Here is a 23,337-nt window from a genome sequence, read left to right on the forward strand (position 1 = left end):
CTATATACATGTACTACCTGAAGACGTTGCTGAGCAGCTAGGACACTATCGTCGGCCATATTACATGTGTATGCGTGTACTGACGAAACATTTTCCTCAACAGGCATCGATGAATGTTCTAGTTCACCGTGCGTATTCGGTGGCTGTGTCGATGGAGTGAATGGCTACACCTGTCAGTGTTCGGCGGGTTACACTGGAGTTCATTGTGACATTGGTAATGAATATGAGCGAAGCGGCGCTTTTTTAGACTTTTCGATATAAGTGTAAACTGTGATAATTGATTGGGTCGTCAAATAGCTCTGCGACAAGGGAACTGGACATTAATAGTCTAAAAATATGATATTGTTTTCATAATTATTAAAAATAATAAATCATAATTATGATAGACTATTTATGTCCTGTTCGCCTGTGGCTCTGCTGGTAACTGCACATACACAAAAACACCCATTTCTGTATTGCGGGCGAATAGAATAACAGTGGGCATTCTCACAATAAATGACGAATACGTTTCGTTTGACAAATGCATGTATGACTGATATTCGTAGATTTGCAATGAGGCTAGAAACCCGGCGCTGGTCGTAGAAGTCGCCTGATACCTTCCGAGGTCTATGCTAGTTTTGTACGTTAATGGTATTTTTGTAATTTTTCCTGTCGCTGCAAACGATTTTTGCCAGTTTGCAGAACACATTTATCTCAACATATACTGTTGCTTACATGTTACCTTGCTTACCTTTTCGTTTTTGAAACTCTTTAAATCGATGTGTGATTTCTTTTGTTTCTAAAGAGGGTTGAAAAACATCGAGTTTGAGTCTCTTAGACGTGTGCTTTTTATATGTATTAAGAGAATTTTGACCCGCCTGTGTCAGTGCTTGCAGGATGCGACTTTTAATAGCATACTGTAATAATTTACATACATGGCGAGCAGAGACCCAAGTTCAGTAAGTTCTTAGTCCTGGAAAACTCCTTAGATTAACATGAAACAATGGACATTGGTAGCTGACGTCACACCATACCATATTCCAATCGTTCTCACAACACGAATGTGGTTCCTTCAACAGATATTGACGAATGTGAAAGTGCGCCTTGCCAATATGGCGTCTGCATTGACGAAGTGAACGGCTACAGATGCACCTGTTTAGCGGGTTATACAGGCATTAACTGCGACTTCGGTAAACATAATCACTTAAAGAAATAAATCTCTGTGATCATTTGTTCCGCAAACGTAACTATCATGCGATTTAAAAGGGCCGGTGGGGATATCCAAAGAGTGGATCCATTACATTTTTCTTCACTATCGACGACTTGGCGAATATAATTTGATGTGTCTTTTATTTTCAGTGCGAATTGGACAATTTGCCTTGAAAACTCTAATACCTCTCTGCAGCGCTGAACTCTAAAACCACGCCGAAACGCTGCAATGAGCTCTGTTATCCGTTCTATTATAATATTTTTATCTTGAAGAAATCGCAGCAGTCAAATACATGTACAAAATAGTCAGAAGCTTTCACTTAAAACTCAGCGATGTTGCTTCACGAATAGTTTTTAGTAACTAACTGCTTCTCATTACAGCTGTCAAATAAACTTTTCGTTTTGTTTTTTGTTTTTAAAACGGCGCCTTCTTCCAACAGATAATAATGAGTGTGTAAGCTCTCCTTGCTTCAATGGCAACTGCGTCGATGAAATTGATATGTACAGATGCGAATGCTTTGCTGGATACACGGGGAGACACTGCGAAAATGGTAAAATAAATCGTTAACGATGAAGATGACTTTTGCTAAAATCAAAGCTGTGAAAGACTTCGAATTCTTATCTTTACTCTTGTGCCATTCCTAGTTCTTAAAAAGCTAATTCTCGCGAGCAAGGGCTCATTTCTGCTTCACAAACCTACCTTTGTAGCAAGAAGCCAGTTTTTTACGACTATGACAAAGCTCGAACTTTGTGATACGATTTTTGTTTCCGCCAGTCAACGCGCGTATGTATCAGTTTCGGACTATACACACGCCATCCCAGACAAGCTGCATAATTTAACTTTTCCGATCTCATTTTACTTCACGACAGAAATCGACGAGTGTGAAAGTAATCCGTGCGCAAACGGCGTTTGCATCGACAGTATCAACGGATACACCTGTCGATGTGCGGAGGGATACACCGGTCTCAACTGCGAAGGAGGTGAAATGACAGTTATCAGTTGAATACGAATTTATACGCCATGCACTAACCCATGCGCTCAGCTTGCTTGCGTCATAGACCTTAAGCTCCATGCTTGCGTTTACTGTGTGATAGTATGACTGTTCAAGTTGCTCAGTTTGTACCTAACAGGCCACAGCACAGAAGCTACGGGATCTCTAGACAGAGAAATGGCTGAACTTTATGGTCTATCAACAGGCATATGACTAAACTGTTTGCATAATGTGCACCCCAATAAGGTTATTGTTAAAGTGTTCCAGTTGTAGGCCTTCAGACATACACATGTACGATAAAGTAAAGTGAGCTATACTAACGCTTTGATTAAAAGTTAGCACGGACTCTAACAAACCCATGGGGATTAAATACATAATTTACCGTGTAATATGATATTCGGTTAAAGTTAAATGGTAGAGTGTTTTGTATATTATTAATTTCAGTCCCTGTTTCTGTTAATGCAAGCGTATATATTTGTAGCACGCATTCTCACATTTGCGAATGCTTCGTGCCTGTCTTGTTTCCTGAAGATAACTGGGACCAGTTTCAGAGTGGCCATACTTATGCAGCTCTACCTGCAGCAAATGCCATACCATGCACTTTGCAATTAAAGGGAGGCAGTCGTCGGAACTGCGCGTGTGCAAACAATGTATTTCATGCATGATATCTAGATGCATCAAGTAAACATAGCTGCAACATTAAATTTTAACAAACATATATTGTTAACAAACATATTTCAACTTTCATCAATCGCCAACGTACCCTAGATACAGTGTTTACATCGGTCGTAGGGATCCCTGGCAACCTTTGAGCAGAGTTCCGACGACTGCCTCCTTTTCATGGGTGTGGGCCAAATATGCTTGATTTCATTGTGCATTTAAATGTAACTTATACATGTCATGCTAGTTCAGATATGTCAATGAAGGCACTTTACTCACGTTGGTTCATACACACAACTTATTGGGCTTCACAGATCTGCCTCTGTGCTAACAGCTTAGTAGTTCCGTCCACCGTGAATTCTGACAAAATGATGACTGGTTTTGCACAAGTGCACACCAATCACGATACCTATAGGTCACGGAGTTGGACATAATTACGTCAATCAATCCATATGATCACACTTTCATGAAACTTGGATAGCACAAGTGATGAAGTCTGTCTTCTTACATATATAATTTGTAGTTTTGGGACAGCTTTATGCCAAACATCGTCATAACAACAAATAACACTATATAACAAATGTCGCCTTTCGACATTGCGTTATTATAAGGTGAATTTCGTTGATGTAAATATTGTTCGCCAGCAGATAAATAATTACAGTAACTGTTTTTTTGTTCTATTGCACAGTGAATCACCGTATATTTTTTTTCACTTGCTACGCAGATTAGTCTTTTAAAAGCACCATTTTGGTTTTCACTGTCTGTCTCCCCTCACAGAAATTGACGAATGCTCTAGCTTTCCTTGCCAAAATGGAGGCACATGCATCGACGGCCAGGCAGATTATTTTTGCCAATGTCCACCGGGCTATGAAGGAAAACAATGCCATTTGGGTAAATAAACAAATAAGCAACAGTGAAGTGTTAACACATAGCCATAATGTACATTTCATATAATATACTTCAGATCATGTACATGTACATCCGGGGATACAGTTATCACTCATCATAGCTTTCACGTAAATTTTAAATCCACGTATAGTAAAGTTAGACCTGTAATTCTCTGTGATAATTTTGTCATATCATATATGTCTGGTATCAGATATCGTCCTAGCTGGTAAAGCAGAAATGGCAGCAGTTTTCTCTAGTTGGATTTGTAAGATGCCTTCATTATGAGTCAGTTTGTAAAAAAATGGTCGAGGCTTGAAGATCAACTGCCTAAAAAAATTACACATGCATCTTTTACTCCTGGATATGCACTAGAGAACGCTGCGAGCCGGTACATATTACGCGTATGTCCCAGAGTTATCCCTGTAAATTTATCATCTAAACGTTCCATGGTGTTGTGTCCTGTTTGGACGGTCTTTCAACCCGCCATTGTGCCGTTGTAATCATTCTCAAACCCTTCGTTTGTTACCCGTTTTTAAGTCATGTTAGCACTCTGAGATTTCATCGTTATACTATACACCTATTAATTTTAATTTTCTCGTCTTATGACATAATCATATTTTTTTCTCATGAAATAGATACCAATGAATGTTTGAGCAATCCTTGTCTCAACGGCGGCACTTGTCTCAATAAGGTCAATGCATTCGAGTGTCAATGTCAACAAGGTTGGACTGGTTTACGATGCGAAATAGGTAAAAAAGTTTAAGCCCCAGTGGTAAACTAGAAAGGAACTTAACTTTATTGCTTGTAACTTAAAAGTCGTCGAGTCATAATGACTTTTACAGTCTATCCTTGATGTTTCGTCCATTAAAATTAATTTCATGTTTCTATTCATGGTTAAAAGATTATGAAAAATGCAATGTTCGCATTCATGTCAGGTTATGACCACATAATTGGACGCCTCTATGCGGCACCAAACTTACCTTAAAGGGGCGTGCCATACTGTGAACGTAGGAATAACTTAATAGACCTGAGACGAGTGGCATCGTTGACGATGAAAGTGTTCTTTTTACAGAAGTCAACGAGTGTGCGAGTCAACCTTGTCGCAACGGTGCCGTCTGCACCGACGGGCTGAATTATTACTCTTGCCGCTGCGCCGACGGATTCACGGGACTTCTCTGTGAAATTGGTAATTTTTATGAAACATTGCAATATATGTACGCAGATATGTATGCTGCGCATACTTATTTGTATAGGTAAAATCTCTTACGTTTAACGTTTACTAACGGAGTGAGTTATGCTCAAACGCCTCCCATAGAACCTGAGGGTGTTGACATTTTGTCTAGCTACCTCATATTGCTGCTGGAAACTCACGACCTGCCCTAATGTAAAGAACCGGCTTCATTAACCAATATGGCAGTGTCCCTATTAGGTCATCACCATAGCAACACTGCAGTGCATTATATTGCCGCCAATGTTATAAACAAGACATCAACACCATCAAGACATAGGATACTTCCTTTTCGCGCTCGACTAACGCAATATAGCTATGCAATTGACGCGATTCTACATACCCAGTAACTCGTTGCGTCCGATGTGTATGCCTTACCTACTTTTATAAGATATCCTTTTTTCACGGGTAATGTGCGCGTGCACCTGCGTAATGTTAACAATAAACACCCCTTTCCCTTTCACCACATGCACATTTTGTAATCACAGCACTCTTAATCAACTTCGTATCTCACCAGCACACTATCTTGTCATTTCTGATGTTTAGAAATTATTTTCCATGTATCAATAACGATTTAGTAAGCGAATACAAATATCTGGGGCTGATGCCTACTGTAATCTTGTCATACCCTGTCTTATTCCTGTTGATGGCTGATCGGACCCAGAACTCAGAAGAACTCAGAAGAGCATTGTTTTGCATCTTTTAAGGTTAAGGTAAGTGCGTTAGGTCGGAATGACTAATAACGTTGATATGCAATTATTGATAAAGAGTTTTCCACTTCATCCTCGTTCCAGACATAAACGAATGTGCCAGCAACCCCTGCGTCAATGGTGTTTGCAACAATCTGATCAACGCTTTCTACTGCGCATGCGACCCTGGATACACTGGTATCAAATGCGACATTGGTAAGTCAAACACACAGTTCCCTATCTCCACTGCGCAGTGATGTTTCGTTGGATATAGTTGTGGAGTGGTCGCGAGGGCCCATAAGATGGGGCCTCGTATACTGCGCAATGATGATGTATGTGCGACTCACGGTACCATGTACCCAGCTAGTCCCTAAGGGTGGGTGGGTGGGGGTGCTGCACCTACTCCGCCGTGTGATGTGACACCTGGATCACTGGGTTTCCCACTTTTATACGTATCTCATGAATATTAATATTTACTCAACCAATCACAGCACAGTGGAGATAGTTCCCTATCTCCACTGCGCAGTGATGTTTCGTTGGATATAGTTGTGGAGTGGTCGCGAGGGCCCATCGCTTCCACCCTACGTTTTTGCTTATTCCATTGCCTTCCTCTCCAAATCTCATCAAAAAAACAAACCCATGAACACACATAAGGCAAGCCAGGAATCAGTTTCTCATGAATCTTTTATTTGACTGGTTAATCATTTCAAACTTCTATCTAGGAAATTCCTTCCTCTCTATGTACATTTAATATCTCACACAGTTCGGTCAGCTCTGATCGTCATAAAGAAAGGATGAATTACAAGGGTGGAAAAGCCTGAGACGCACCCGTCAATTCATTACTTGTGGTGAACACCCTCTGTATTTCGTCAAAAGAGGCAACGCTCAAAGTATTTGCTGTCGATGAGGGCAGCATTACCTTTGAAAGTTGTGTATAGTATGATGCTGTTTGTGGCCTTTTCCATCCGACATGTTGCATGATTTCATCATGTGGGGTACCTGAGAGCGCCAATGCAATAGCACAAGAACTACGAAATCCATGTATGGTTTCACCCTGAAATATATCCAACTTTTGCAAGTAAAGTTGCAGTCTTGCATTCGCTGCATTTGTCGTAATTGGTGCATTAACAATTTCCCTTTCTTTATTGGTAGATCGAAAAAGAAAACCTGGTGAAAGGGTCACCCCCATAGACCTACTCATGTCAACATATTGATGGATGGCTCTGACCGGGCATAAATGAACATCAGTGTTGGGTAACAATGCCACCAGCCGGGCAGTCCCGTCTCTCAAAGTCTTCCCCCAAACATGAAGTAGGCCCCCATTTGACAATGTTACTATTTCTTCTGATTTTACAGATATCGCCAAGTCATTCGCACGATCTCCCGTAAACATGAGAGCAAGAATGAACGCTCTATCTCTCAGCATAATAAAAGCATGAAATGGGCTTGAACGCAGACAAGTCTGAATCTCCCTGTCGATGTAGGAAATGACCTTCCGAACTTTCCCTACAAGTATTGGAGTTGCCTGTTTAGGTACAAGATTTAGCTTCAGTTGCTCTTCAGTAACAAACTTCAGGTAATCTTTAACCATCCTACTGGTGGCGGGATTTCCTAAACCCAGTCGAGGATCCCACTCCCCCCTCTACCCACATCCTCAAATATCGTTCTTATCTGTCCTATATATGAATCTATTGTTTTGAATGCTAATCGACTAGGACAGTCACATGATGTTACCCTAGTATCGCAATCCTCTTTATGGAGTATTGTCCGTCCATCCTTATCTTTCCATATGAGAAAACGTAAAATATCTTTAGGAGAGGCCGCAACAATGTGTTTGGGTGGCGTCATGCCCTTCAGGAAATCTTCCATTTCCCTCCGGAGGCGTGTTTTCCTTGTATTGTATGGTTTTGCTTGAACTGCCGTGGTCACCTGCAACAGCCGCTCATCAATATTATCTATATCAACGGCAGGAATCACTTGTCCGGTGTACTTCATGTCTGGGATTACATGCATACCCACACTGTTGACAAAAGTTGTACCCGACGTCATTTGGGTATTCACATTCTGGGCAATGAACTGCTGGTAACCAGAGTCGCGGCGCTCCTACAGAAGGGGCCTGGAAAAAATAAACCAAATTCTACCAATCCCTATATACATAACACAAAAGAAATATCTCAACACAGTAGATATACCCGTACCACACAATTAGGGACACAAATAATCATCGATCCATGTCGTTGATCATCGATCAGCGTCATTTGTTATCTGCAGAGGGCGCTCTCCTCCAATGCACAGCTAGGTGTAATCCTAACGGAAATCTAAACGAAACGCGTACATATCATAAAAGGCCGACCTTGGCACCCATCCCCCCTCTCGTGTTGGGACTTCAAACGCCACTTCCCCTGCTTTAGCCAACCTTACCCAGCCAATAGCCCTTTTTTCAATTAGCGGCCACCAATATTTCCTAGGGCATGTCTTTGGGACAACAATTGTGACTAGCGCTCTGTCTTCCTCTAAGAACTTCAGGACCGGACCCACCAGAGAAAAGGGAGGGAAAACGTAACAATTATGACCCTTCGTCGTTTGAACAAACATATCAACTCCACTGGATTCTGGAGTTTCCCATGGTGTGAAGTGTTTCAAAGGCACCCCCAACCTATCGTTTTGCGCATTTGAATCAAGGGCCATTAAGTCAAGGGAATGTCCATTTGGCCCACCAAACCGTATTTCTACAGTCTCCCACAGATGCGGAAGGAGTCTTGCATCTGATGACGACAATTTCCGCGAAGGGCGATCAGCCGGGTTTTGATCCGATCTTACATACAACAGCTTAAGGAAAATATCGAGACCTTCTACCGTATCAAACAATTGCTTGGTGGCTTCATTGAGATCAACACTACGGCTACCCAAATTTTCCCAGCAACCAATGAGAGCTGTGCTATCCACCCGGGCAATTACCCGCGTATCGCGAACCCGATGACGTAGGGCTTGGAGGACCTTAACCAGCGCCAATATTTCCTTATATGCAATGGATTTGCTAGCTATACTATTTGGCCAATAATCGCCTATCTTTTCCGAGCTACCCTCAATTTCTATCACCCCTCCCCAGCCCGTCAGTGAAGCATCTGATGCTAGAGATATAGAGATGTGTTTCTCTGTTTTCCATCGTACCCAATCTTTACCCTGATCAATACGTTCCCATGATTTAATCTCGTCTCTCAGTTTGCCTGTTAAGGGAATTTTCCCTCTAGGCGCTCTATCTGCCTGTGCTATGGATAATGCCATATGTCTGATATGCAACCGGCGACCCGAAAGACCAAACGAAATGCCATACATTTCCCTAAAAACCTCTGTATGGTCTTCAGTGTGGAGTGTGGCTCCCGTAGTATATTCTCCCTCAAGTGCGCAAATTTCTGTTTTTTAACCTCGGAAATAGCAAACGCACAACGGATTGTATCAACCAAGAAGCCAAGGAATTCGAGGACCTGCACAGGTATAAGTATACACTTATCGAGCGCAATGAAATACCCCAGGGAGGTAGCCACATAACACATAATGTAGCAGGCCGCATCCGCCTTATCAAAATTTGACCAATTATTATCCAGAACTAATTGCCCTGCATGTCTGTCATCAATATAAAGAGATGAAGGTACTCCATATTTCCTAATCTCATTCATCACAGCAAGCCCTATTGTCTGATACACAAATGGCGAACATTTCCAACCAAATGGTAGTGTGGCATATACAAACCACCAACCTCCCATTGAATACCTAACATCGCCCTGCTTGTAAGTGTCAAGTTAATATGGTCATATCCACTTTTATCATCAATCTTAGTTTGATAATGTGACTGACGCAAATATCTGGGCACATCGGTAATTTGATCAAGTGTAAAGGGAACATCTTTCATCCAATTGTTGAGATATCTTTGATCATGACATAACCGTGGTTTGGTAGGTTCCACGGTTAACGGCATCACTATATACGGAGGCCTACATTCACCTACTTTCCCCTAAATCTCAATTGCTCCCGTCCTCACCCTCTCCAATAACGTGGCAGTAATAAAAATTAGAGTATTGTTGACAAACTGGATTATTCGGGAAGTAAACTGGTGGAGGAAATGCACAATCATAATACTCCCCACGGAACTGACCCTTAAATGGTCTTAAAAAGTCAAATATGGAAACCCCATTCCGTATCCACTTTCATACTTGGTGTTGTTGATCTTGATCGTTCAGCAAAGCTTCCCACTGTTCCACGTGGTTGTGCACCTCTCCTGCCTTGAAATACTTGGGATCCCGAAATGGTAAATCCCTTGCCGAGGCTTTTACCAAACCAGATGAAACTAATCTTGGGTGAGGGAGTGCCGTCACTGGGGGCGCTGTTGCGTCCCAACTCGTCCAGGAGATTTTCCTAAGCAGATTATCAAGGGCAGCGTTACTTGGGTCAAGGTTAATTTCCTCTCCCATTCCGGCATTTTTCGGAACCAGCGAATGTCTGAAAATTATAAAGGGGAAAATTTGACCTTCCTATCCCCTAGTCATATCAGGAACCAGATCTTACTCATTAAGGCAGATTTTCAGTATGTAACCAAAAAGCAAGGTGGCAAGTAGTCGCAGGTGGTAATTTTACCACCATGTGCAGCCAAATACTCTTTTCTTGGATGAATGGCGTTAGTTCACCAGACTCCAAGGCTGCACTATATTATGTATCATTGACATGTAAATAAATATCAATATCGAAAAATCGTCACAATCATCCCACAAACTTCCGATCGGTCGTCCGTGAAACACCAGAAACGCAAAAGAAAATAAGAAATGTTTCCATAATTATCATTGCCTCATCTTTATTATATTCATAGTCATCATGTTAAAGTCGAATCCAAATCAGTCCGTGAAAGCTGTCATTTGTTCCTCTATAACTGAACAAAAATGAGCATCCAATTCACTCTTTCTCATTATAATAATCTATTTCTTTCCCTAGATCTATCTCGCTCTCGCTCCCTTCTCTACCTCTCTTTGGATAAGGAGAACTATAACACTCTCGAGCAAAATGACCAGTTAAGCCACAATTCCAACAACGCGTCGAGATACGTCTCCGTTGAGTCTGACTACGTAATCGGGTATCCCTTGCGCCACCTTCCCCTACTGCCTTCTTTATTTTCGCTACCTTTTCTATAATATCTGCCTGACTTTTATTACCGACTAGAGCCAACAACATGGTGGGCAAGCCCTCAGAATCTTTCTCTTTTCGCAAAATTCTTAACATTATAAATATCGTTCATATTCTGGATGACGGGCCTCCATTGCAGTGTCTACCACCAGCTGCAATCTCGCCAAGGCCTCTTCTGCCTGAAAGATCACCGGCTCCCGTTCCGCATATAGTTTTAGCTCTGATAACATACGCTGAAATCGTTCGGCCGCCTCCTTTTGTCTCGTCACCATCTGGGTAGCAGTGAGAACATCTTGCTGCACCACCTGTGTAAAATGCAAAGACATACGGATCTTACCAGTCACGTACTTTGCGTTCGATGCTGGTCATTACACGCCAGAAGTCTAATATACGGCTACGCCATTTAAATCGCAGTTACTGCATTATGACTCTCCCTTCACATGCTGCTGAAGCAAGGCCATGTTCCCTGTCACATATTATTGACAATCTCTGCGTGTCAAACCACTCAGGGGACACCAATATCATTTCCACCGTGTCAAACCATCACATGGGACACCTATATAAGTATAATGTGTCAGACCACCTCGTGGGACACCTATCCGCTACTCAAACCACGTGTCAAAACCCCATTCAGGCGGCACCAGCGGTAACCCGTGTCAAAAACCCAATCAGGCGACACCAGCAGTCTCCTTTTATGTACATTGTCAGCCAAAATTTCCATGTAATAGGCTCGCATTCAAGTAAATCTCATGACAGAGTAAAGTTATGCAATGCAATTACCCGTTGGCAAAAAAGTTCCGAATAATTTTTACCGCAAAAATGTGCAGACTCGCTATACAGTATCACCTATCGTGCATGTCGGTTCACACCATGCGCCAAAACAATGCAAATTCCAAAACGTGCAAAGAAAAGAAAAGGGAAAAAATTCCATGGCACTTTACGTCTTGACAAGCTCTCATTCCAATCACAGCTTCCATCCGTTGTATCCTTGTAGTGGCAAGTACACGTTGACAATTTTTTTTTTTTTTTTTGTAATAATTTAACAGCTAAAAACAAGCCTTTACTAAACCGTTCCACAAGTAGTTATATTTCAACCTGCCATAGCCCTGACCGCCAACATATATGCAAAGAAAAATGCTTCGTTTACTATACTTGTAATACTCACCATAGTCTGTTGAGCTGAAGTCGACGCAGCCCCAACCGCCTCTGTCACAGTAGCCCTTGTAGTCGGAGTAGCCGTTTGCTGTGCGCTAGTAGATGGTTGGCTCGTTGGCGGTCCCATCGGGGAGGGTGTTGTGGGCGGAGTCTGTGGATGTTCAACGCTGGCAGCAGGTGGCGGACGAGGTCTCTGTGGCTGACTCATGGTACCGTGAGGAGCAGTAGAAGAAACCCTCGTGCTGCACTTGCTCCGCCGTGTGATGTGACACCTGGATCACTGGGTTTCCCCCTTTTATACGTATCTCATGAATATTAATATTTACTCAACCAATCACAGCACAGTGGAGATAGCAGTCCGGTCAGCTCCAAAATTGGAGACTCATTATGATAATGTATTCCGGCATTCAGCCAATCATCGACCAGATTACATCATTAATAAAGTACAGGTCACGCTGGGTCACAAATTACCCACCAAGTGTGATCGGCAGTTTTGGGCCGCTTATTAAGCCCCTGTCTTGTGAATTTCGACGAATTTCGACAGTCAACATAATCCTCGTGTTCTGCAGAAGGCCATGTCCAACAAGGAGTCCGATTAGTGAACAAATATTCGAAATATTGACGATTCATTTCTACCCCCAGTTTATCGATTTCGCTCATGTACCGAGAATCATTTTGTGGATGTTCGTCATCTCTATTAGAAATACTGTTATAAAGGTTATTTGTGTAGGTACGCGTATAACATTTTGCAAGAAAGAAGAGCAATGTCAGAGCTTTAAAACGATACCTGTTTTGTAGTTGTCAAACGCAGACTAAAAATGGTACGCGATTTTGAAAATGTGTTGACAGAGTGGCCACACAACTGTTCCCAATACGGTTGAATTTGTATCGCTGCCATCTCCGATACAAACGGGGTATTCTGAACGATCTGTGTAGGTACACGATTTATATTTCGCAGGACTTCAAGCCAGAGTCTAGGAATCACAGCGATATATGGGGTTTGGTTGTCTTTGCCAGAATAAAACTGGTACGCGATTTTGAAATTGTGTTTTGACAGAGTGGCCACACAACTGTTCGACATTATGACAGAATACGGCGCGGGAGTTCGACACAGTATGGCGTACGTAACGAAGGACGCATGTGGAGGTTGCCAGGAAATATAATTTTAACTGATGGCGCGCTGGCCGCTGATTGGCTAATGAGAGGGGAAAATATTATGGTATAGCGTCTCCAATTTGGAGCTGACCCGGACTGCATAGTGTTTTATGTCGATTAAACTCCTTGTAGTAGCTCTCCAAAATGTACTTAGGCCTAATGCCAAATTTCTTGACTTTCACTGTTCACCCGGAAGGTACTTTTTGGTCATTGGCTGAACCCGCCAACAATCTCACCAGAAAAGAATCCGTAGTTTTAAGCATCTTTTTGATAATACCACTCACATTTAATGATTTCCGGACGTCCGTAAAGTCCCCAGTACTATTTCTATCCCGACCCTTGATGAATCTTTTCAAAAGAACAGCACGTCAAGCTCTGTTTAGGATCAATTAGAGCCTATCCAAGTTTTCCTGTTCGCGAGTGAAATAGGCCTACTCTAGTTTTGGCCTTTTTACTGTGTCATAGGCTTCGGCTCCCCGAAGGGCTCGGATATAGTTCGGAATTACCTGCGAATTTTCTGAACCATAACAGAATTCATATTGCTGTAGGCCTAACTGTATACCGTAGGCAAAATGCGTATGTATATAAGATCAAAATAAATAAATAATAAATAAATAAATAAATGAATAAATAAATAAATTGTGCTGTTCCGATAACATGCTTTTCAAAAATAGGGTAGGTAAGCTTAGGTAGGTCGGCAGGAATTTTTTTTTCCAAACATTTTTCTTTTTAAATTTGCATTTTTCAGGGGTTCAAGGTGGTCAAACACTCAGGCTGGCCACAACATTTCCAGAAAAATGTATCGTACATATGTATATAAAAACACACATAAAAGACATCGTCGTTAAAGCAAAAATCAATGCATGTAACGAACGCGTGATTTTGTCTTTCTTTTTTTACTTCCGTGTTTAGGCCTATAGCTCTAGGCCTAAGAGGTTTAGGGTCGGCAGGTAAAAAAGAGGGTAGGCCTAGGTCGAGTTATCGGAACAGCACAGTTTTTTTGTTCGGCCTAAGTTAGCCTACTCTCCACTGGCACTGTTCACCTTTTTAGGCCTAAGTCCAGAGTTTATTCGTTGAACGATTCTTTTTATTTGCAGATATTAATGAATGCATCAGCTCTCCATGTCTAAACGAAGGCACATGCATTGATGGCGTGAATTCTTACACGTGCAACTGTCTAGCTGGCTGGACGGGATCGAACTGCGAACTGCGTAAGTAGGCCTAAGCTTATTCTACACACAGACGAAGAGCTCGGACTTGACAATAATGTGTTTGAAAAAATTCCGACAAATTTGAGAAAAGTCAACGGCACAATTGCAACAAAATCAGAGAGTTTAGAGTATCTTACCTTTTTTGCATCAACTTCCTTTCCGTTTCGATTTATTCGGTCTCATGCCATGCCTACTGTGACCCCCGGCCGGATACCTCTGGCAGAAACGCAGACGATATTTTCGGTGTGGTAGTCTGGCTGGCAATACTAGACTAAATTTGAACGGTTGAGGGCGGTATGAATAGGCAGGGAGAGTAACAAGTCTCGTTCCTGTCTACAGCCGTTGACGAGTGTGCCAGCAGCCCATGCACAAATGGAGGTACATGCATCGACTTGAACAACGCATATTACTGTATATGCGCAGCAGGATGGACAGGACAACGCTGTCAAGAAGGTAAGTACGAGCCTTCAACCTATCCTTTCATTCTGAAACACGATTGATGGATTGCCTATAACCTTCACGTTCAGATAGCCATGCATAGCCATTTTCCCAAGCGTCAGCTAATGTCATGTCACCTTGGGGAATGCCATATTTAATTGAAAAGTGCTGTCAGGATGAGAATTATGAAAATATTTTTGTTTATCAAATTATTTTGTTTATTTTGTGTGAAAAATTGTATTTCCCCCCGTTGTTTATGACTATCTCCAAATAAGCTTAATATTTTGTTTCATTATCTGGAAATGTCACAAATTTCCATTGACGATACATTTCAAAAGGCCAGTTTTGGCTTCATATTCTCAACTTGTATCGTGTCTTGTTTTTCCACCAACAGATATTAATGAGTGCAGTAGCAGTCCGTGTCTCAATGGCGGCCAGTGTAACAATCTCCAAAATGCCTTCTCTTGCACCTGCCGTCCAGGTTTCACAGGCACTCGCTGTGAAACAGGTATGCTCAGGCTGTTTTGTACAAGCATACTCCTCTTCCTTTGTTTCGGAACAAAACGGGCTACTTCTGTTCTTGTTTTGAATTGTAATACTATTTCCCAGACAGTGGCCTGGAGTTGGTATGGTAATTACCTGGATTGTGGAACCACAGAGACACTCGTCATGCCGCACCATCATGAAAACTATGAAAATGCAGTTCACTGTTTGAATTTTTTTGTACATTTTCTGTGTATATGAAGGGCGTATTTTACTAGTAATATTTCAATCATTTAAATAAGTCATGAATCATTGAGTTCAGTTGTTCTAATCAACCAACATAGCTTTAAAAGTTTGGATCTCATCATTGTGGAATAAAATTGGAATATGTATAATTTTTTTCAGAGTTGAACCCATGCGTCAGCAATCCATGTATCAATGGCGGTACTTGTGTCAATCTTGGTCAAGGGACACATTACATCTGCAACTGTCAGCCAGGATTCACTGGATTCAACTGTGAACAAGGTGAGCTTAATGAACAGTGACTGACATCATCAAAAAATTAGAATTCAGTGACATATAAGCCTTGAAACAGCAAGTAAAACATACATTGATCAAATCTTTGATAATTATCAAAAATAATCATGTTCAATTGGTAACTGTTAAAACGTTGACTCTATTAACCATGCAAATTATAACTATTTTTTTGAGTGCTTTTCATTGTTCAATACCAAATGTAAATAAAAACATGGAAACTGAAACTGTTGATGATTTTGTGTGATTGCTAGACATACCAGGTATGTTAATGATCAGAAAACCGTTTTATGATAATTAATCGTTGTTTCTGTGTTTTTTTGTTTGTTTGTACAAAAGCCTGATTATTTGACTGTTTCGTTTTGTGTTTCACAGACTTCAATGAATGTATCAGTTTGCCATGTATGAATGGTGCAACTTGCATCAATCTGATCGGTGGATTCACGTGCAACTGTGTGCCAGGATGGGCTGGTGATCTGTGTGATATAAGTAAGTGTGATTCAGACAGTTTAAGTTTTAGAAAAATAAATAAGATGTGACAGGACTGATATTTGAGTAGTTACTGAATTGGCCAGGGTATGGCATATTGGTAACCGTGCCTAAAATATGAACAGTCCAAGGTCTAGTACCAGTCACTTTCTATGGAAATATGCTGTCTGGTCCAGAGGCCAGTTAAAAAGCCATACAAAAGCTGCATTATATATCAGACCATATGACCAAAATGTTAGGCTATCATGGCTATAATACCCCTCACTGTGCTTGTGTTCGTTACAGCAGTGAAATTACATGATATGTTTGTCATATTGGGAATCTGATGTTCTGATCTCAAACAGACCAGTGAGATTCAAACCCAGTTTTGACCAATTGGATGAAATTAGCCATTAGGTCAGAAAGTGATAAATAAAATGGAAAGTTTGTTTCCTAAGCTTATTAATATTGACAGTGTATATGCATTAAATTTCCTGTTTTCATAAATACACATTTTGAACACAGACGCGTCATTATGTATCATTCCCTGTCCCTAGCTCACTTGCCGTTTTTTGAATAGAATGAGCCAACAGATTTCACTTTAAGTTGGACACCAACCTTGTCATTTCATTTCTAATTTGTAGATATTGATGAATGTGCCAGCAATCCGTGTCAGAACGGAGGTCACTGCATCGATGAAGTCAACAAATACAGATGTTCGTGTCCAGTGGCATTCAGTGGATACAACTGTGATAATGGTTAGTATATGTGGCCATCATGTGATCTACAACAAGTCATGTGGGTCATGTGACTGCCATGTGATGTGAATTTCCATTCATTTGACCATTTGCATGAATATATATTCTTAATTGCAGTCCATAGCATGTAGAGTATTGCTGTCAATTATTCAGTTGTCAATATTGAAAAGCAGTCATATATATAGCAAATCATAAATCACACACAATTAAATTTCAGTATACATGATTCATTATTAAATGTTGTAGCAGAATATGCATATGTATGATGGGTGCATAGTAAGAACTGTAAACCTATGTCAATACACTTTACATAGTCATAGACGCTAGAAAAAGAGGGCATATGAGTTACTAGCATTATGCTGATTTGATAGAGCCATTCAGATCGTATGTATTTATTTGATTTGAATCAGACTATTTTCTTCCAGTTCCACTTGTTAATAGTTTTATTATTTCCCATTCATATTCAGAGGTGAACATGTGCACATCCAATCCATGTCAGAATGGTGCTGGCTGTCTGAACTACAACACCTACTACATCTGTGTCTGTCCCGGCGGTTACACAGGAACTCACTGTGAGAGCGAGCTCAATGAATGTGAGAGCAGTCCATGTAGAAATGGTGGCGTCTGCACCGATAACATCAACTCATACACTTGCCAGTGTCCCGCAGGCTGGACTGGAAACAACTGTCAAATTGGTAAATGCTGATGTTTATATGATTCTGATATGACATTGTACACTGTACAGGTTGCCTGAAGATTTTATTTTGAGGTGCAGACTATCTTACTAAGATTTCCAGTTCATAATTGTTATTTTTTGCCAAATTTGATCAAATTTCCGAACTATTGTACTTTTTGTCATAACATCTGATCTAATCACCACTCGGAGCAGGATGTGCATTCATCAAGTTTTATTTGAAAATTGTCAATTCTTTCATGTAAAATCTGATGTGATTTAAAAATAACATTCAAGGTTTTACAATATTTACAGTGATTCAACAGAAAAAACATGTGTCTGACATATCCACATTTAGTTTTTGAAATGCATTTTGTCAGTAAAAACTCGTTGTGTCAAGTCATTGAGAGAAATCAGCTTACTTTTGGTCAGTTCTACAACAAAGAATTATATTTGTGAGTTGTAATTTATCATTATATTAGGATGAATGGGGCATAAATTTAGTGTGATTTGCTCATGGCAGCGTTAATAGATGACCTATGATCAGTCACAGCCCAAAGGTGTGATGATGATGATGATATAAACAATGATGCGATCATCACTATAGATTTTCCTAAGGGAGCAATGTGAATAATCAACTCGGTTTATGAAATGCAATTCATTATACACCATTCTGATTGTACAGTACATTGCTGATGTATAGTTGTACCTCTACTACCATTGCATCGTCATGTGTCTCGAGCTAGTTGCACAGTGCATTGATTTTCTCTAATTTAATTTTTACTTGTATAGATATCGATGAGTGTTTGAGTGGACCTTGTCTAAACGGTGGTACATGCAGCCACGGTACCAACTTCTATTCTTGCCAATGTGCAGGTGGTTGGGTAGGCGTCAATTGTGAAACTAGTAAGTTTGAAGTCTAAGAATATCATTTTTTCACAATTTTATTACTTTTAATCTTTTGGTTTACTTGTTAGTCCTAGGAAAGTGTACATAAATTTTTAACAAGACCTTTGCAACTACTCAGTTGACAAAAAACCAACCTTACTTGATTGATGTTGGATTCCTGGTTTAAAATAACACTTACATAATTTTAAATGATTTTTTTAGGTCTTAGTTAATGGTAAATTATCGATAATCTTTATTCTGTAATAGTGCCAAATTCTTTTATGATTCACAATTACATACATTTCTTACAATTGTGTTCATTAAAACCTCACTGTATTTCAGATTTTGATGAGTGTCAGAGTAATCCATGTCTGAACGGAGGTACTTGCAATGATTTGATCAATTCCTATACATGTGACTGTACAGAAGCATGGACAGGACTCCATTGTGAACTCAGTAAGTTTGTTATTTCTTACCTCATAAATCACTTTTGTGCAAGTGACTGCAGTTTGTGCTTGCTTGATGACAAATTGACTATAGTACAGTTTTCTATGTTGCTCTTTTGACATAACATTTGAATTTAATATTACATAAAGGACTTCTTATTTTCAATCCATTATACCTTATGGTATATGTCTTGGATTCTGTAACACACCTGGTACAGTATCCTACCTGCTTAAAAGGTTTTAGAAAATGCAGTGAAATGTCTTTCAAATGTGAATATCTGAGTAAAAATTGATTATCTGAGAAGGGATGTAATACCATAAGTCATACAACAGCTACCAGCTTTTTAATGTACATATCCAATGTCTTTATTGCCAAAGGCACAGATGACTGTCTCAGTAGACCCTGTCAGAATGGAGCAACGTGTCTTGATGGAAACCATGACTACATCTGTCTATGCCTTGCTGGATGGACTGGCAAAGACTGTAGCACAGGTTTGTCTTTGATCAAATTTTCTCTGACATTTTCATGTTGCTGTTGCTATTACTATCAGGAAAGTGTTACACTCCTGTCCATGCCTATGCCAAGATATGTCACATTAAAAGTCAAAAACGATTTCATATTTTAAAATCAATATTGATTGTAAGCTACAATTGGGATCTTTGCAGGGGGCGATGTGGTTGCATCTTCTTAGGCTAGCTGACGCAATAACATTGGTAAAGTCAATTTGCTTGGAGGTGTATTATGTGTAACCCTTTTGGAAAAACAAGATCATAGATTACATTTTTTTAACTCTTATGTCCATCTTATCTGTTCTTGCTTTTACTAGAAATTATCTTTGATGTGAATTCTATGCATCATACAAGAATTTTCAGTACATTTATGAAATATTCAAATCAGGGTTAAGGTAGTTGATCATTAATGTACTATAATGTTCGTATTCGTAGGTATCAATGAATGCGAGAGCAGACCGTGTCAGAATGGTGGAACCTGTATTGATGATCATAACGGCTATACGTGTTCCTGTACAGTCGCGTACACTGGAGTGCATTGTGAAACAGGTGAGTACTATACTTGTATCCCTGTGAAATGTTCACTGAAGATATTTCAGAATTATTCCATTTTATCATTTTACTAATAAATACACATTTTTATATTCCATGAATTAATTTTCAAGGAATGTATGTGTGCAGACTGTGTTTCAACTTTTTAACCCTTTTGTGTGTGGTCTCACTTCAGACATCGATGAATGTCAGAGCAGCCCTTGTAAGAATGGTGGTACATGCTTTGATGGAGTTGGTCGATTCACCTGTGCCTGCATGTCTGGATGGACTGGTACTACATGTGAACAAGGTAAGGTTTACCATTGTTTTATCATCCAATGAAGTGCATTAGTCTTAATTCCACATCTCTTTATAGCTTGCGTGTACATGACTGGCTGTGAAAGATGGTCGCCCACTGATATGCATGTGACACTGCAGTTTCACAACAATAATTGCAATCCCAAAGGGCTTGTGTGCATGTCATTCCATGTCATGGCCCCAGCCACTTCTCTATTTTCTGTTTTGATCAATATTTGCAATTGCAAAAATTAACTTTGTAAATTTGAAATTTGAAGGTAGCTTTGAAGTTTGAAAATAAACTGAAACACATCAATATACATTCATTTGGAATGCAATACATAGCAACGTTCATGACTCTAGTCAATTGAGGGTCACCGGCCTAGCATAAAGTACATGGGTATAATCAGGGTTTGGGCCATGAACTACCATACGAGCATGTGCAGGAACCGGGAGTACACATTGACTTGACCCTGCTTAATGGGGTACTTTTTATTGCCACACTGCCATCCTTATCATATGCATAGCCAGTGAGCCCATCAATGACTATGACAAAGAAAAGTAATAGAGAATGCCTAAAATATTTTTATTGAACAAAACAACTACTATGGGCAGTAAACTGTCATTTTCAATCAAAATTACTTTTCCAATCTTACTATATGCAGGCACGTGCTCAGTCCTATTGTGATGCTATATTTTAGTTGTCAAAATTTCAAATTGTCCAATTGTAATTCAATGTCTTAATAAATTCTTTCAAACTTAGGCACAAATGAGTGTGAGAGTGTGCCATGTCAAAATGGCGGTACCTGCATTGATGGTGTTAACATGTATACTTGTACCTGTCCTATTGGATTCAGCGGACCACAATGCCAGCTCAGTAAGTATATGCACTGAAGTGTCTTATGGTAGAATCCTAAGTCAAAGTAATCAAGATCTTCCGAGATGGAATGAACGAATATGATATAGGGAAGGTAGCATGGTTTTACATACTGCTATACATCTCTGCTGTTGATATTCCCTTTCTCAGACATGATAAGCCTATATGGGAGTTTGATGTTCATAATATATAGTAATTTCAAAAAACAGACATGAAGATAATGTATGTATTGTTTTCATCCTGGTGTCGATTAACCCTCTTCCTGCCAAGTCCATATTTCACCACCAGGTCAAGATGGTTAAAATTAATGAAACACAACATATTCCATGTGGTGTATTTTAACATAATATTGAACATTTGAAGGCTGTTGAAAACATAAACACTGTAAACTTGATTTTTTTGAAAAAAGCTGCTATAACAGACCAAGCCAAGCAGGTGAAAATACGTCATGTTTTGGCGCAATACCACATTTTACTGACTTGGCTGTTGGGGAAGTGATACTGTCTGGCAGGAAAAGGGTTAATGAATGCAAAACCTGAGAGCAAATTGAATATTTTCAGTAGAGTTATATGCAAATTTATCTGCTCTTTTCTGCTTTTTTCCAAGATATCGATGAATGTGCCAGTAATCCATGTGTGAATGGAGCGTGCAATGATCTTATCAACGCCTATGTGTGTAGATGTCATGAAGGTTGGACTGGTGTCCACTGTAATACTGGTAAGTCAGCTCTTGTCATGTGATTTATCTATCGATTAGTATTTTTGTTTATCAGTTACTCAACAGACACAGCTGTGAAGTAGTTATTGCTGATAAAGAAAATTATAGCTTGAAAAGGAAAAAAATATACAAATATGAATGAAGGCCCTCTCCCAATAAAAACAAAACAAAACAAATACACAAAAACTTATATATAACATATATATAACTTATATAACATTTTTTCATTGAGAATTTGACTGATTCTGAGTATTCCTCTTCAAATGTTGTATTTTTATTTCATCTCATTTCAGATATTGATGAGTGTGCCAGCACGCCGTGTCAAAATGGAGCAACTTGCAACAACAAAGTGGCAGAGTACACATGCACCTGTATGCCTGGTTACAAGGGTTACAACTGTGAGATTGGTACGTTCATTACATTTGTCTAAAAATTGCATTCCATGACAGATGTCATGACCACTGTCAAACCAGATGTCACAATATATGTACTGGGCAGGATGAATTTACATTGAGCCGGGCAATAATGTGTTTATTAAGTGTAGGATTACCTACATTCATTTTAAACAATACAACAAACAAATGTTTGTTTATGAGATTATATAATCATCAGCCAGTCAGATGTAATGTAAAATTCAAAATCATTGCTTATATTTTCTTGTACTTTCAAAATTGCATCTTGAATGTGCACATTTAAGCTGCCTAACAATGACTGAGACAAAGTGCTGCCTTTGAAATGCCTTTTCTGGTTTGGATTCGGTTTCAGATGTGAATGAGTGTGAGCCAGTGGATCCATGCAAGAATGGTGGGTTCTGTCAGAACTTGGTCAACAACTTCACCTGTGTGTGCTTACCAGGATGGACTGGTAGAACTTGTGAGATCGGTGAGTATATGGTTTACACTGGTTTGTTGTTAGCCTAACTTCCTTTATTACATGCCTAGAGATTCCTGCAAATCAGTGCATTGATTTGAATAGGAACATCCGGGATGTTAGCTGGCCGGTGAACGATGTACTGACCGGTTTCCATGGTTACCAGGGCCAGTGAAGCCTTTCAATTTTTTCGACGTCAAAATAGACGCTTAACGCTAGACGTAAAATATCCATGTTTGCACTGCTATTTGGACTTTCGTTAAAATCTGTTTGATGCTGGTCGATAATGGTAAAGTTGTTTGAAAATGCCCTGCATGTAACTTAATGTTATATAGCATTAACTGTGAAGAGGCATGTAATAAAAATATTATTGCCTGAATACATGGGTTTATGTGCCCTAGCAGCAGGAGACAATTTGCCCTCCTGGCGTCGGGCAAATTGTCACCTGCTCTCGGGCACCTAAACCCATGTATTCAGGCAATAATATATAATAGTGCTTGTGAAATACA

The 23,337-nt window shown here is 39.9% G+C and overlaps 2 protein-coding genes across 27 annotated transcripts in view; one reads left to right on the forward strand and one right to left on the reverse strand.

Annotated features, from left to right (window-relative positions):
• Nucleotides 1-23,337, forward strand: part of LOC139151507 (fibropellin-1-like) — a 68,546-nt gene that overhangs the window by 31,856 nt on the left and 13,353 nt on the right. For 7 of the 26 annotated variants that reach the window (XM_070724368.1, XM_070724373.1, XM_070724372.1 and 4 more), the window contains 24 exons: nt 104-214; nt 1,059-1,169; nt 1,629-1,739; nt 2,059-2,169; nt 3,618-3,731; nt 4,364-4,477; nt 4,801-4,914; nt 5,751-5,861; nt 14,225-14,338; nt 14,678-14,791; nt 15,171-15,284; nt 15,665-15,784; nt 16,169-16,282; nt 16,906-17,019; nt 17,487-17,714; nt 18,485-18,598; nt 18,923-19,036; nt 19,405-19,518; nt 19,972-20,085; nt 20,264-20,377; nt 21,128-21,241; nt 21,848-21,958; nt 22,252-22,365; nt 22,724-22,840. In XM_070724368.1, coding sequence (XP_070580469.1) covers nt 104-214; nt 1,059-1,169; nt 1,629-1,739; nt 2,059-2,169; nt 3,618-3,731; nt 4,364-4,477; nt 4,801-4,914; nt 5,751-5,861; nt 14,225-14,338; nt 14,678-14,791; nt 15,171-15,284; nt 15,665-15,784; nt 16,169-16,282; nt 16,906-17,019; nt 17,487-17,714; nt 18,485-18,598; nt 18,923-19,036; nt 19,405-19,518; nt 19,972-20,085; nt 20,264-20,377; nt 21,128-21,241; nt 21,848-21,958; nt 22,252-22,365; nt 22,724-22,840 — 2,841 coding nt within the window. The remainder of the gene's footprint in view (nt 1-103; nt 215-1,058; nt 1,170-1,628; nt 1,740-2,058; nt 2,170-3,617; nt 3,732-4,363; nt 4,478-4,800; nt 4,915-5,750; nt 5,862-14,224; nt 14,339-14,677; nt 14,792-15,170; nt 15,285-15,664; nt 15,785-16,168; nt 16,283-16,905; nt 17,020-17,486; nt 17,715-18,484; nt 18,599-18,922; nt 19,037-19,404; nt 19,519-19,971; nt 20,086-20,263; nt 20,378-21,127; nt 21,242-21,847; nt 21,959-22,251; nt 22,366-22,723; nt 22,841-23,337) is intronic. The other 19 variants (XM_070724370.1, XM_070724376.1, XM_070724383.1 and 16 more) reach the window with 12 other exon arrangements.
• Nucleotides 10,663-12,319, reverse strand: LOC139151509 (putative uncharacterized protein DDB_G0290521). The gene is made up of 2 exons (XM_070724395.1): nt 11,983-12,319; nt 10,663-11,122 (listed from the first exon to the last, which is right to left on the reverse strand). Exons 1-2 carry the CDS (start codon nt 12,178-12,180, stop codon nt 10,913-10,915), a joined length of 408 nt encoding a protein of 135 aa, XP_070580496.1. The 5' UTR covers nt 12,181-12,319; the 3' UTR covers nt 10,663-10,912.

The sequence above is a fragment of the Ptychodera flava genome, chromosome 15, assembly GCF_041260155.1.
Source record: "Ptychodera flava strain L36383 chromosome 15, AS_Pfla_20210202, whole genome shotgun sequence".
NCBI lineage: Eukaryota > Metazoa > Hemichordata > Enteropneusta > Ptychoderidae > Ptychodera > Ptychodera flava.

Excerpts from the sequence above, each read along its gene's own strand:
- LOC139151509 (XM_070724395.1), bottom strand. The coding sequence starts at position 12,180 with ATGAGTCAGCCACAGAGACCTCGTCCGCCACCTGCTGCCAGCGTTGAA. Across the intron at positions 11,123-11,982 it reads CTTCAGCTCAACAGACTATG|GTGGTGCAGCAAGATGTTCT; the intron begins GTGAGTATTACA and ends CATTTTACACAG.